This window comes from Lepidothrix coronata, unplaced genomic scaffold (assembly GCF_001604755.1).
Source record: "Lepidothrix coronata isolate B3197 unplaced genomic scaffold, Lepidothrix_coronata-1.0 Scaffold14, whole genome shotgun sequence".
In the NCBI taxonomy this organism is placed as follows: Eukaryota; Metazoa; Chordata; class Aves; order Passeriformes; family Pipridae; genus Lepidothrix; species Lepidothrix coronata.
In genome coordinates, this window is record NW_016690194.1 from 5,738,843 (window position 1) to 5,749,691 (window position 10,849).

A 10,849-nucleotide genomic window follows, 5' to 3' on the forward strand; every position below is an offset into this window, starting at 1 on the left:
TTACCAAGTTTCTGTCACATGTTAAAGAGCTTAGGCTACTTTCTGTACTATGCATGGCTAATAGAGCAGTCTGGGGAAAGAAAGGCAGCAGAGTCTACCTCATGTGTAATGACATCTTCACTTACAATGTAGAAGAAAGCTTCCTACTAGGAATTTCTCACATCAGCACAACTAGTGGAAGTTCAACCCTCATAACACTGAATAGCAAATCAAAAGCAGTTCTGCCAATGTATTCTGTCCTGCAGTATTTTTCAGTCTCACATCTTTCTAAAAAAGGGATAGCATGTGGCATTATCTGTTCAACAGAGATGTAACTCAACAATACTAAGCAGTAATAATTTAGTGGAATTGAGAAGGCAGCAACTTTTTTTCTTACCACTGCTCTGGAGACTTTCTTGCACAAGTAAGAGAACATCTGGTTGAGTCATCTGTCAATAAAAGGAATAAAGCTGTTTTCATAGCTGTCAAAAAGGTGATTTTCTACAATTCAAATTTAAAACATTGCCTCTAGGTGTATTTGGCTATTATTAAGTTGTATCAAAAGGAACAGGAACTCTTCTTATTTTGAAGAAAAAAAATTCTGAGCAACTGTAAGTAAAGTTATTTTTACCTCTATCAAAGACCCGGTTTTGGGAAAAAAACACTATGAGAACTACTATTTCAATGCTTAAATATGACTGCATTCTCACACAGTGGATCTACATCAGGTCACAGACTGCAATCACAGCTTTTTAAAATCATATGCACTTTAAGAACTTGGATCATTCTTTGTTTCCTAAAGGAAATGCTAAATTCTAACAATGGCACTGTCAAATCAACTACAGCAGGAGTAAGTTTAAGTATGGAGTCAAGTCCTTAATTCCTTTTCAGTGTTCAAGGACAAAGATGTATAGAAACAAATAGCATGACAAATTAAGACTTTAAATTAGTCTACCTATAAAACACGTAATATGGTTTCATGGCTCAAATACAACCTAGTAGTCAAAACATGCATATATGTGAATACGTCAGTACAGTAACAAGATCAGTACAGAAACCAGATCACAGAAGTGCCATTTAATCCATATGTAAGAGAAAATAAATAATGATCTGTCTCACAGGACTGCTAGAGCACAGATGTTTAAATGTTTTCAGTTTTTCAGAAGGAAGTTTCAACAAAACACAAAGTTGTATTATATTGCCTGATCACTACTCTTATATGAAGAAAGGAATGTTATCCCAAGACCAGACCCGCTTTATTTACTCACTAGGTTTTCAAAAAAAATGTTGCTACCACACTGTAAGATATATTTAAACTATAATCTAAATAAGATACAAACATTCAAAACTACTTAGACATACTTAATAAAATAGCCTTACTTACATGGGCAGGAAACTGGGTATCTATGTTTATGTCTGAAGTTTTGAAACCAAATCTGCTATAGGAGGAGCCATACAATCTTAATGAACACTCTGCAACAAAAAGAATTATACTGCATTTACTCTATGCCTAATTCTAAGTCTGTAGCTACTTCACAGCATTGTCAATAGATCTTAAACCTACAACTGGTTTTGATAACCCCAGGAAAAGAAAGTCTTCCAAAAACCCAGAACTGTTAATAAATCCTGCCTTCCATGCTACTGCTAGTAAAGGCTTACCATGAAGGTCAAATGATCCCCATGTCCTTTTCATCTTCACTTTTTACTGCAGGTCTGTTTGGGTCATGAGCACCATTGTAATTTAATTCTGAAACATGGTTGTATTGCTACATCATGTCATTCAACAGACTAGTAACTAAATACACTGTTTCAGAGTTTAGCTAGCCAAGATTTTTAATTCAGTTTTCACTTTACAAGCTGTCTGGGTTTTGTGTTCTTTTAGTTGATTTCTTTTTTGTTTGTTCAAGTTTTTTTGTCATTGTTTTGTCTTCAAGTTGGCATATCTAACACTTAGAATGAATTGCAAATAATACCTGGCAATTTTTGACGCAGTAAGTTTTCCATCACTGTTTTAATGTTGAGCCTTTCTTCTAGATCTTCATTATTTAAGCCAAACTCCTGCACTACATTTTCAATAGCAACACCAATAGCTTGTATCTGGGAAGGCGTCGGAGGAGGCAGAGCGGTCAGCAGCTGTTCTTCTTGCTTTTCCTTTCGAGATAATAAGACTGATGTTTTAATGGTTTCCTTGAGTTGCTTAATGTACTAGAATGAGCACCAACATCTCATCCCAAGTAACACCACCAGAGGTTTTCCAGATAATGTAGGTAATCAGAAGCAATAAAGAATCTGATACTCCAGAAGCCTTCAGTAATGTGCAGAGGTATATATACATGTATTTGGTATGTTAAAAAAAAAATCACTAATTCTTTCCTCACCTATGAGGTGTGAGAAGGTAGGAGTTAAAGAGAAAGAAACAGAAAACCTGCATAGGACGTATTTTTGTCCACTTCAAGTGGAGAAAGTAAAAGGAACAGAAGATATTTCATTAAAAAAAACAGTAAAATTGACACTGTGCTGGAAATTATTTTGATGCTTATGTTCAAAACAAACCCAATTTCCTTCGAATATAAACAAGTTCTTAATCAATGAGTTCTTAATTTTTATAGTATTTCTGAACTGAAATATTCACTCTGACATATACGTTATAATTTCTAATTCTGCCATACCAACTACATTTCCTTATTGCTACTGCTCATTCCAAAGTGCAGGTCCCAAAGTTTAATCTTTTTACCAGTATCACCAAGTAGTAGTTTTTAAAAAGATTGAAACATAGCAAAAAATGAACGAGGAATGATTTTAAAAGCAGTGCAGTTTCATTGTCATTAGCAGGGTAAGGAAGGTATCATAAATATGCATTTTATACTTTTTCTTGTCCTTAACTCACCTTCAGGCTTTTCTTGTGTCTTTTCTCTTTAATATGCTTATGAGCAAAAGCCACTGATTCAATCAAAACATCACACAATTTGCAGGTATATTTTGCAGATGGGTAGCTTCGAGGTTGCTAAAATAAAGATAATAAAAAACCCCTAAAATATACAAAGATATTACCTTCATTCAATACCCTTTCTAAGTTGAATGGCTAACTCTGAAATCCAGAACTACTCTAACTTCCCTAACTCCATATTTACAGTCAAAAAGTTTGCATATCAAATATAATGCCAGAATAATGATGCTACTGTGTCAATCACACTATCTTTTACAGTAGAAAATACCCAATGCCCATGAAAGAATATATTAAGTAAACAAACAACTGCTCCAGCATTTTAATTAACATCCGGTTGTTAATTCATGAACTAAAGGAGCATTCAGTAAATTGTTGTCAAAGACTTATTGTAGTAAAAAATCCAAAAGGATAACCTGACTTCGCTTGACAATTCATTAACAGAAACCATTTTTATTTTACTAAAATGCTGTAACTAAACTTTTTAGCTACAATCAGAGAAATTGCTCAAAGCATACTCTCTATATTGTATTTATAGAATAAAAAAAATAGGAGAGATCTATACAAGTAAAGACAGTGGCACCTTCTTCAGCCTATAAATGCAGTCTCGCTTCAATCGTTCTTCAGCTTGCTGCAGCCCAAGAAGTTCTTTTGCTGACAGCCCAGATTCATCTATGACTGGACCATCCAATTCATCTTGATCACACTCATCTTTTCTAGTTCTTCTTGATCTTCTTGGTTTTCTAAGCTTCTTCATTTCTTATAAAGAGTTATGAGAGCAAATATATCAAATAACTGCAGAGTACCACACAGCATTTTTTAATTTATTTTTCCTTAATTACCATTCTATTTATGTGCAAATCAAAGAAGGCACAATTCATCTACCCTGTATGGTTTCATACATACAGGTTTCTTCTGTGCAAGTCTGATACTAATAACAGTGTATATTAGTTTCAAAATCTACAGTACCTTTGTTATGAACTACAAAAAACCCTACTGATTTGTCCCATTGAAAACAATGACCTTATTCAGATACCTCTGTTAAAACTGGCAAAAAATCAAAACTCAGTGCAATAGATTTTGCTGCCTAGCTGAAATGTACCTGTATGTCATTATAATGATAAGGCAGAATATATCCAAAGATTTCAGGCTTTGGTAGAAGAATAAGTTAGACCCATTGGCCACTACAAGTATCACAGACTGAATAATTTGTAAAGGCTAACAGCACTATGGCTTACATGACATATAACAACTTATTAACAAATGGTTATTACTGGTGATAATGTCATTTGCCTTTCAATTAAATCAGTATATGCATTAATATTGCCTTCACATTATTAAATAGACAACTGAAAACAGTAAGAAGCCCTGTTGGCTACCGAAATCAATAAAGAATAGACTTGCTAAGTATTTGCACACATTGCTTAATAAAGCTGCAAAACATATTAATAATGCTTAGGAAGTTTGCTATGTTTACAGCAAAAGTTCTTGAACAAATTAATGTAAATACCACATCTACTTTTAAGCAGCTTTTGTCATCATTTTGAAGCAGAAATTGCTATTGGTCCAAAGCATACCTGTAAAAATCATCTCAGGAATGAATACACATAGATCAGACTTTCACACTGACTTCAGATCTTACCTTTCACTTGTACAGCTATACAGGATATCCAGATGCATGGAATTTCTACAGTTCCATTCTCCTAAGAAAGTTTATGTAACTTCCTTATACTCCCAAACCTTTATTATAACATGAAGTTTTAATTTGTAATAATTAAAAAAAAACCCCACCAATAAAACTCACAGATGAAACCCAGCTGCTCTACCAAATACATTTAAAAAGTTTCTTTCCTGTGACCACAATTTTTGTTTTGGCAAAAGAGAAACAACATGGTTGTGTTTTTTCAGTTATTTGATTCAGTTCACTAAACAGCATGCATGTGCTAGCAGTGTAAACAGGACCAGGACAAGAATGGTAATATAACTTCTTTCAGCAGCAGCACAAGTTTAAGCAGGAATAAACAGAACTAAGGCTTAATAGGTTGCAGGGGCAGTACTCCAAAGGAACCTCCAAGGAGCAGAACAGAAGTCTGAGCTTCTGAACTTTACACAACCCTTCAATTTTTGCATTGACTCTCCTGCTCAAATTTCTAAGACCTTCCACAGCTGTTTAACTACATTTTTAACTGATTAGTGTAGACAGAAACTGAAAAAAAGGTGTATTAAATTAATGTCTTTACAGGAAAGACTGTGACAACTACCTACTTATCAATTATTTCTGTAAACACTAATTAACTTTAAAAAAAAATTAAAAGTAAATAAATACTTCTCATATTTGGTAGTTACAACAGTGACAACCTAATTATAGGCCAATGATTAAATAAAGTACTAAAGGCAAGTTAAAGATAAAGCTCCAGCAAAAAAATCAGGGCCTCAGAGATGTTGTAAACTCCTTACTTATGAGCTACGGTAAAAAGACATGAAGGTAATGGAAAAGGACAACTGCACAAAATATTTCAAGTAAAAGAAAATGGTAAAAGAAACATTTTTAATAATTCTTTGCTAGTTGACATAGAAGTAGAGCTTCTGAAGGGACCTCAAGAGGTGAGCTATGCCAAGCCCCTGTTTCACAGCACGATGAAAGGAACCTTGTCAATCCCGAGCAATGCTCAGGTAACCAGTTCTTAAAGGCCTTCAGGTACCTTTTTCCTAGCTTTACCATTGGAAACTTTCCCTTTATTCCTCATCTGAATCTTTCTTGCTCAATTTTGGGCCCACTGTTTTGTGTCTCATCTATTGGAAAGAAACAAGACAGATTACTACATCAGCTTTTTACTACTTTCCTAGACAGCAGAATCATGCCTCCCTACCCTATCATTTCGCAGAAAGATTGGGCATTGTTCACAGTTTTGAGTAGTTTCTGTTTTCTGTATGTTTTCACAATCTTCTTGCCCTTCTTTCAACTGTTTCCATTTTATTCATACAACTGGGGTGCCAAAACTGGACACAGTACTGCAACTGAGTTTACAAAAAGCTTTTAGAAAAAGGGGTACTCGAGGCTGTATTTTTCATGCCTCACAACACCATGACACTTCAGTCGTTATCTTCCGATTCACTATGATTTCAGATTCTTCTCTGGGAAAAGTACTGCTTTATAATAACTTTTCCTCCTTTATTTGCACAGTTGATACACCTACTTTAACAATGGCATTTATGTCCTTTGTATTTCATCCTATATGTAGGTCATTTCTCCAATTCTGCAAAGTTATTTTAATTGACCTTCCTGCTTTTCTGCATTCCATTCCTACCAGCTCCACAGCATATTCAATTTTAACAGCACACAGTTAATAAGTGTGGAGTCTTCATTCATCATTAGAGTAGTATAATAAACATTGAGTAGGACAGAATCCTCACTCACTAGATGTTCACTCACTACTTCTTATAATTTTGACAAAATCTTTAGTATTTTCTGAGTATAGTTATCTAATTAGCTCTGCAAGTCTCTTACATTAATTTAATTCAGAGAATTTTCCTCTAGTTTACTTACAGAACTGTCACACAGGAATATCTAAAGTAGTACAATATAGTACCAGCAATATCTACCAACTGCTTTTCCCATGTCCACAGGGACTTTATAGAAACAAACTGGGACCTGACATACCTTTTTCTTAACAAATCCATACTTACTACTACTTATCTCTGTTACTTTTCAAATAGTTAAAATAGATTACTTTATTCATTCCAAAACAGACTCTCAAGATTAAAGCTGTATACCAGTTTTTTCAATTCCACTTTTAAGAGACACTTGCCCTTTCCCTATATTAGTAGCTCACTTCCCCTGAGTAAGTTCTCAAGTATGATTGTCAGTGGTTCCAAAAATGTATTTCAGTGAGTTCCTGAAGTTTCACAGAAAAAAGTTCATTAGATCCAGTAAATTTGACAATAAACTTGTGAAAGCATTCTGATTTTGCTCTCTCCTCATACAAAGTTGAACTGTGTGCAGTTTACTTCTAACAATGAGACACTGGGCACCTGCTCACAGTTTATCTTTTTAGTGACAGTTAATATCAAAAGAAAGGACATTTAATTCCTGGACTTCCCGGTATCAACCAGCATAGCTTTTCCTCTGAGCAGGGGGGTCAGATCAGTGCTGTCTTTGGCTCCAAGTCTTAACTAAAACAATACAGATTTCTTGTCAATAGGTGTTCTATGTTAGTAGCACCTCATCTGTGCCTTAGTCTTTCTTATTTTATCTAATCTTAGCCTCTTCTTTAGAGCTTCCTCTTTCTGCTTTACTTGCATTCAATGAAGATATTAGAGTACTGATCACTTTGTACTCCCTCAGCCTGTCCTTCCTTGCATTTCAATGCTTTGGGCTTGTACTCTCATTATTAGTACCAACTGTGCACAGGAAAGTTCAATATGTATGGAGAATTAGATTTGTGTTATTGCTGTATTAAGTCCTCACAATACTAACAAGGCATTGTTCTCAATCTTAATTAAGACACACTGTTACAGACCTCATAAGCAGCTCCAAAATCTGTATCGACTGTATCGACTTAATTGGAACATCTCTTACCAGCCCTGACGACTCAATTAAATTGTACAGGGAAAACTGCAAACAGGAACACCACAGATGCTGCAACCTACTCACTCCTACCACTTACAAACCAGTTTACGAGGACAACACAATTTATAAAACAAGTTCTGTACCATCTGCTGTAACAATTTGTTTAAAATGCTGCAGTACAGTGCGGTCAATAGTTTGCAATATATGACAAAACAATTTTTTGCTTTAACAGTGAATTCTTGAAATTTTACTTTCCAGTAACACATATAGGAAGCTACTTCACTGGATAGCTATGTAAAAACAAACAAACATATTGATTACCAGAAGTTCCTTTCTGCACATCTGGCACATCTTCGCTCATTAAGTCTTCCTGAAGTTGTGGTCTTACATTTCTTTTTCCGGTACCTTCCACCTCATGAAGAGAGCCCTTTCTTGTCCTGCCATGCACAGGAACCCAGGAAACAGATCGGTACTCTCTCCGGGTGTCAAAAGCACAATGGTGGTCATCAGATATCCACTTCTTCATTTGGTCTCTTTGGGTGTCATTTAACTTTGACCCTTGACTGGAAGTTGTGTTTTTAAGTGAGTTTGGGCTACTCAAAACACTATGTGGCCCTCGCCTCAGACTGCTTCCATAATGACCTGGTGTTCCCTTTCTCTTTTGAAGGTTGGTATCTATTTTATTGCTATGGCCATTTCCATATTCATCCATGGCTCGGTAGTCTTTCTGTAAGGGACTTCCTTTTAATTCTTCTTGATGCAAAATGTCCTGTTCCTTATTTTGTTTGGCAAGGCAAGGTTTTGCAGCATCTCCCATGGTTATTGCTGTTCAATTTAGTGATTCTCACCTAGAAATAAAAAAGTTAAAAGCTGCATTTTAAAAAAATCAAGAAATAAGCACTGGCTCTTATTTGTTACAGAAATCTCAACAGTCAAAGCCCTGGCTCTGAAATAAGGCAAGCAAGTCTTGGCAGAAACAAACAAAAGGCAGTACAAAACTCAGCTAGGTTTCTTCTCTTAAAATGTCTAAGACCTATAGGTTGTTCATAAAATGCAGAGGCAGCCTATGGCTTTTCCGGCATTAAGGTCTAGATGCCTTTAAAAGACATAGTTAATTTTACGAGTGTACATCAGAGTTTCAGCTCAGTACAGGAAAGTTTTGAAAGAATGACTGAAGGAATTTTGTGGCATGTTGATAATGTAGGAGATGACAACAAGGATGGCCCCAAAGCCATTCTACATAACTGTTCACCTTGAAACCGTTCACCCTGTTAAGAATGAAAATTGTGATGATCAGAGGAGACAGAGATGAAGAAGTTGAGCTGCAACCGGCAAATATGATACAATTATTTAGAAACAATGCACTCCCTGTGGACTCTGCACATTTTACCCAGACCATCAATGTGAGTCTCACAGCAGTCAGTATTAAGTACTCATGTTCATATTATTTTAGCATTGCCTAAAACATCTGGGCTACTGAATAGCTTGTGTACCTCCACCCCCTTCCCCAGCCACATTCCTGTTCTTACTGTGAAACATTTCCAGGGAGCTGTAACTCCCATGTTGGCATAAACCCATGTGGACTGTGAAAGGGGGAACTACTGAAAGAGACTGCATAAACCACATGAGCAGCAGTGGTCTCATCAACACCGAATATTGTATGATTTACAACTAAATAAAAAAGGTTTTCTCTCTCAAAATATGTGCAGGTGCTTAAGCATGCAGATAAAGCTGTAGAGCATTTTTAAGAAGCACTTAAGCAGCAGGAGATGCCCTTCTGTTGCCTTTAATATTGAAGTAGGGTACCTGATTTTCTTACTTTTTTTTTTAAGTTCTGCAGGCCACAAAGGAACTCTCAGGCATCTCAGTGTCTGCTTTCTGTAGGCCTAAGGCTTTCAGTTCTATCGCCCTCTTAAGCAGTTTTTTTGCTCCTGCACAAGCAACAAACCAAGTAGGATTCCTGTCCTAAAGATCACAATTCTTAGGCAGTTATGTACAACTATGAAAATGAAGCTACTACGGCTAAGTGCTGAAAGAAAAGTTTCAAACGCACAAAGTGTACTTGCTTCCTATTTTAGGAAAGAAACCACTGTCAAATCCGAATTTCAGAGCAACCTAAAACCAGCTTGTTTTAGTCATCCCCAGAACCAACGCGCATACTCTGCCGCCAGGATGGATGACGACACTTCCCTGTACTGGAACGAAGCAAAAAGTCAGTTTGCGCTCGCCTCCGGCTCCCAACCACGACTGAAGGTGCGAGCCTGGCGCGGGCAGGGGGAAGGGGAGGCTGCCCTAGAGGGTCAGCGGCATCACAGATGGGCCCGACAAGGCTCCTGCGGGGCCAGAAGCACCAGGCAGCGCCGGTCAAGCTGCCAGCGGGACGCAGGCGGAGGCGTTACGATACTGGCGCACGAAACACGCTACGTGGGCCAGGGCTCCCTTGCTCCCACGCCGCAGCTCCCGACTCCCTTCTCCCCGTCTTCACATCGGCTGACGAAGGCCCCCAGCCCCCTCCTGCCCGCCCTGACCCCGGTGCAGGGGCTGTGGCGACACACAACCCGGCCCCGCCACCTCAGCCGGACAGAGCTCGCGGGCGGAGGGGCCGCGGCAGAGACGGGCCGGCCAGGGAGGGAGGGAGAGAGGCGCACGGGCGGGCAAGGAGGACAGAACGCTGGGGGACACCGCCCGCCGTCAGGAAAGGCCTCGCCCAGCTGCCGACCGCTGAGAGAAGGGCACTCACCGCCCGCTACCGCTGGCCCGGCCGCCACCCGGCGCCCGCCATTGTGCCGAGGCGGAAGCAGCGCTGGGCCCTCGGCGCGCCCGATCTGCGCGAGTCTTCCGGCTGCGCGAGCCCGCCCTCCGGCCCAGCGGGGCGGGACAGGGACGGGGAGGGGAGGGAAGAGGAGGAGAGAGGGAGAGGGAGGAGGCGGGAAGCACTTATGAAGAGGGAGGGTTCCAGAGTTCCCCTGGGACTGGGTCCGGGAAACTCTTACCAACAGCCGGGTGAACGCGCCACTTCGTTTTCTGCGGGACCCAACTCAAGAACTGCCTAATAGTTTCTGAATGTGATGTTGTTGTCTCTTTCATGGGAGAACTGAAAACATTGCTGCATCACCAGGTACTGAAACCAACCGAATCATACAGCATGTGTGTCTCATCAAACAAGACCCCTAGTTGCAGCAGCTAATGTTCAGAGCAAACTACCCATGAGAAACATAAATACAAATTACAGGAACTGGGAAAACCTGGGGCAGGTGCGGAAATGGACACATGCCTGGTTTCTTGTAGGAAAAAAAATTCTACTGCCTGTCGCACTAAGTTACCCTTCTCACTGGATTAAGTGACCTGTGCATTTT

The 10,849-nt window shown here is 38.8% G+C and overlaps 1 protein-coding gene across 5 annotated transcripts in view; it reads right to left on the bottom strand.

The window, feature by feature from the left end:
• The window catches only part of ZCCHC6 (zinc finger CCHC-type containing 6), a 39,971-nt gene extending 29,638 nt beyond the window's left edge, over positions 1 to 10,333 (bottom strand). For 2 of the 5 annotated variants that reach the window (XM_017806189.1, XM_017806193.1), the window contains exons 1-7: positions 10,234 to 10,333; positions 7,815 to 8,341; positions 3,507 to 3,682; positions 2,867 to 2,983; positions 1,953 to 2,130; positions 1,364 to 1,452; positions 377 to 428 (exon numbers count right to left, since the gene is read on the bottom strand). In XM_017806189.1, coding sequence (XP_017661678.1) covers positions 377 to 428; positions 1,364 to 1,452; positions 1,953 to 2,130; positions 2,867 to 2,983; positions 3,507 to 3,682; positions 7,815 to 8,310 — 1,108 coding nt within the window. In that variant the 5' untranslated portion in view covers positions 8,311 to 8,341; positions 10,234 to 10,333. Of the gene's footprint in view, positions 1 to 376; positions 429 to 1,363; positions 1,453 to 1,952; positions 2,131 to 2,866; positions 2,984 to 3,506; positions 3,683 to 4,565; positions 4,627 to 7,814; positions 8,342 to 9,546; positions 9,672 to 10,233 lie in introns of those variants that run through there. The other 3 variants (XM_017806192.1, XM_017806191.1, XM_017806194.1) reach the window with 3 other exon arrangements.
• Positions 10,334 to 10,849: the final 516 nt, after the last annotated feature.